The sequence below is a fragment of the Microplitis demolitor genome, chromosome 1 (assembly GCF_026212275.2).
Source record: "Microplitis demolitor isolate Queensland-Clemson2020A chromosome 1, iyMicDemo2.1a, whole genome shotgun sequence".
Taxonomy (NCBI): domain Eukaryota; kingdom Metazoa; phylum Arthropoda; class Insecta; order Hymenoptera; family Braconidae; genus Microplitis; species Microplitis demolitor.
Window position 1 is genome coordinate 15,038,778 of NC_068545.1, and position 3,743 is coordinate 15,042,520.

The following is a 3,743-nucleotide window of genomic DNA, read 5'->3' on the forward strand; positions in this document are numbered from 1 at the left end:
GAGATTTTAGATTATTTGTTGTTTAATAAAAAATTGCAAATTCACTGATAATCTACATGAATTTGGAATGATGTAACCCGGACCACTCCCTCTCTCCATAAACCTACACACTGAGCGACACCATGGCATACCGTAACTCTGTTCTTAGTTTTCCCAGTCTCTGTTTTTGTTTTTGCTTATAAGTTCTGAGCATTTTGTTAAGTTTTAGTTTTTATTTAGTTGCGTGGTTTTGGTAATAATTCCACAGATCAAAAATTATTCAGTTTTATTTATGCGTGGTTTTGAGATAGTTCCACAGATCAAAAATTTTATCTAATCCTTAAGATTTACTGGTTTGGTGATTCCAGTGATAAAAATTACCTGGCGCCCTGATAGTCTTGAGACTGGATGCTAAGGACAGAGAACGAAGTTTGTAGCGCGGAATAAATAATATTTTTTGTCGTTATAATATATATATATATATATATATATATATATACATATATATATATATATATATATATATATATATATATATATATAGCGTTTCTACAATAATTAAGCATCGATCAATTTCCGCAATTTACGCCGAACATCGATTTTTACATATTCCATCTCTACATCATTCGTAGAGACATTATACATTAGAAGATACACCGCTGAGCTGCGAACACGCATTCAAGCATTTTCATTGTGTAGACTTTTCTTTTACTGTGTTAATTACGTTGGATAAATAAAACATTTATTTATCATTATTATTTGGTTTAAATAATTTATTTATTAAATTTAAATTTTACCTTTAACCGCTAAATTGGTAACCCCGGCGTGATCTTTTTTTAAGAGGAACGTCGAACACGTGAGTTACACAGTTTATAAAATTTCGCGAGTTCTCGTGTCGTTTTGCCGCGAATATTTTGTTGTGTTGCCGATTAACCGGCGAGACCGTGATTTTTATTCGCAGTTATTTCTCTGTGAATTCATTCGTAATTTCATTCGTGCAGTGAATTTGTCTATCATTGTGCAATTTTTTTATTTTTTATCACCGCTGGTGCATTGCTGGGCATCTTATGGACGTTATGCCGCATCAGCGTTGATTCGAGGAGCATTTAGTGCGAATCAAATAGTGATAAACGTTTTCGTGAGCTGTGATAAAAAATGGTAATTAATTTTTCGTGCAGTGTCGCGCAGAAGAAGTCCAGAGAACGAAGGCCTCGCGGTGATTACCGTCCACTCAACGATCGAACCCTAATCGACAATTACTCATTGCGTTATCTTAACGACTTTGCAGCATTTTTGCATGTTAAAAATATATTTTCAGTCGTCGATTTTGCAAAAGCATTTTTGCAAATACCTGTTGCACCGGAAGACGTGCCGAAAACGGCGATCATTACACCGTTCGGACTGTTCGAGTTCCGATTTATGACGTTTGGGCTTAAAAATGCGGCTCAAACATTTCCAAGATTCATCGACGATGTCACTCATGATCTTGATTTCGTCTTTCCATAAGTTGACGATATTTTAATCGCATCTAACGACGAGAAGCAACACATGGAGCACCTGAAAATTTTATTCAAGCGTCTCCGTGAATACGGACTGGTAATTAACGTACCAAAATGCCAGTTTGGTCAACCGGAAGTAAGATTTCTCGGCCATGTCATCGACAAAGATGGAATTAAGCCGTTACCGGAAAAAGTCGAGGCTATTGTCAATTTCGAGCCTCCTACCACCGTAATAGCTCTTCGTCGATTCCTCGGCACAATGAATTTCCACAGAAAGTTCATCAAGAACGCTGCAGAAATTCTAGCACCGTTAAATAAAATTTTGGAAGGACCCAAAGTCAAAGCTCTCATCCAGTCAACTGGACATCTAAACTTCATGAGTTTTTTAAGTCAGCTAAACGAGCTCTCGCGGATGCTACATTGTTGGTTCACCCCAAAGTCGATGCTGACTGGGCAATATTCACCGACGCATCCGAAATCGGTATTGGAGCCATTTTACAACAAAAAGTGGATAACAACTGGCAACCACTGACATTTTTCAGTCGAAAAGTGCCCCCGTCAATCAAAAAATCGTCGACGTACAACCGCGAGTTGAACGCCATCTACGAGGCTATAAAATACTTTCGGCACATATTCGAAAGCCGGCATGTTACGATCTACACTGATCACAAGCCGCTTCAGCACGCTTACAAACAGCGCACCGAAAGAGTATCACCTTGGCAATTTCGTCGACTCGATTTCATCGGTCAATTTACCACCGATATTCGATATGTGTCGGATACACCTAAGCAATCTCGAGTTTCAACAACTGTTGCAACAGATAACCGCGTTGCAACTTCGACGAATCAATTTTGAGAACGGTTTAGCATTGTACTGTGAAATTGCGTGAGGTACGGTGCGATCTTACGTTCCAGAGCCGCTGAGAAAGGTGTTTCATTCACTGCACTCGCTAGCTCATCCTGGAATCAAAGGATCATTAAAATTGATCTCTAAACAATACGTCTGACCATCGATTAATAAAGATTGCCGAGAATTGGCGAAATCTTGCATCGATTGCCAGAAAAATAAAATCCAGAGACACGTGTCATCGCCGACCGCCAGTTTTCAACCTCCAACTGAACGATTCGAGCACATACACATCGACTTAGTGTCTTTAAAATCGTCAAGAGGTTTTAATCAGTGTTTAACGATCATCAACCGATTCACGAGGTTTCCTGAGGCTGTCCCGTTATCCAATGGAGCTACAGAGACGATAGCACATGCACTATCGCTGCACTGGCTTTTTCGCCACGGAGTACCGAAACGTATAACTTCGGACCAAGGTCCGCAATTCGAATCGTCGTTATTCCAATCGCTGTTAAAAATGTATGGAATAAAATACCAACATACTACACCGTATCATCCGCAAGCCAACGGTCTCGTCGAACGTTTACATCGTCAGCTAAAGGCAGCACTTTTGTGTCATTGAGAGTCATGGTATGACGCATTACCAGCGGTTTTGCTCGGCTTACGCGCTGCTTGGAAGGACGATATCCAGACGACCCCGGTTGAATTAGTGTACGGTGAGCCAATTCGTTTGCCTGGTGAGTTACTCACTCCCAGCAATAAAACAACACCTCATAACATTGTCAATACTCTAAAACGTCATTGTAATTCATTGGCACCGGCCAAAATATCGCGTCACGGCAAGCATTCTGTATTCTGTTCCAGGAACCTTAGTACTCGCAGTCATGTACTAGTACGGAATGACCAGGTTGGACCATCTTTCACAGCGCCATACGGAGGTCCATATCGTGTAATAATCCGACACGATAAATACTTCATCGTCGATTTTCGTGGACGATATATCGCTATTTCAGTGGACAGATTAAAGCTGGTTTACGAGGCGAATCAACACGACGATGACGATAACAAACTCCCTACCGAATAATACAGCAACCGAAACCCCAAAACGCCGAGTTCGGTTTAATATTTAAAAAAGTTACACGATTAAAATTTTTTTTCTTTACATAAAAGTTTTTTTTACAAAGTAACAATTCATCACTGTATTATACTTATTTATTTACTTATTTATTTATTCATATCATTTGTAAATATTCCATTACTTTAATTATCGTGTAATAAATTAAAAAAAAAAAAAAAGCAAAGGGAGTTCTGTAGCGTTGCTATAATAATTACGATCGAACACTTTCGGCAATTTACGCCAAACATCGATTTTCACATATTCCGTCTCTACCTCATTCGTAGAGACATTAGATATTACAA

General features: G+C 39.1%; 1 protein-coding gene across 1 annotated transcript; it reads left to right on the forward strand.

The window, feature by feature from the left end:
* The first annotated feature begins 2,841 nt into the window (after positions 1-2,841).
* On the forward strand, positions 2,842-3,408 carry LOC106694043 (uncharacterized). Its single transcript, XM_014444037.1, has 2 exons — positions 2,842-2,914; positions 2,972-3,408. Exons 1-2 carry the CDS (start codon positions 2,842-2,844, stop codon positions 3,406-3,408), a joined length of 510 nt encoding a protein of 169 aa, XP_014299523.1.
* Positions 3,409-3,743: the final 335 nt, after the last annotated feature.

What these genes read in the sequence shown, in the direction of transcription:
- LOC106694043 (XM_014444037.1), top strand. Translation starts at nt 2,842, where the DNA reads ATGTATGGAATAAAATACCAACATACTACACCGTATCATCCGCAAGCC. An exon ending in TCTCGTCGAACGTTTACATC is followed by an intron (nt 2,915 to 2,971) that starts GTCAGCTAAAGG and finishes ACGCATTACCAG; the next exon opens with CGGTTTTGCTCGGCTTACGC.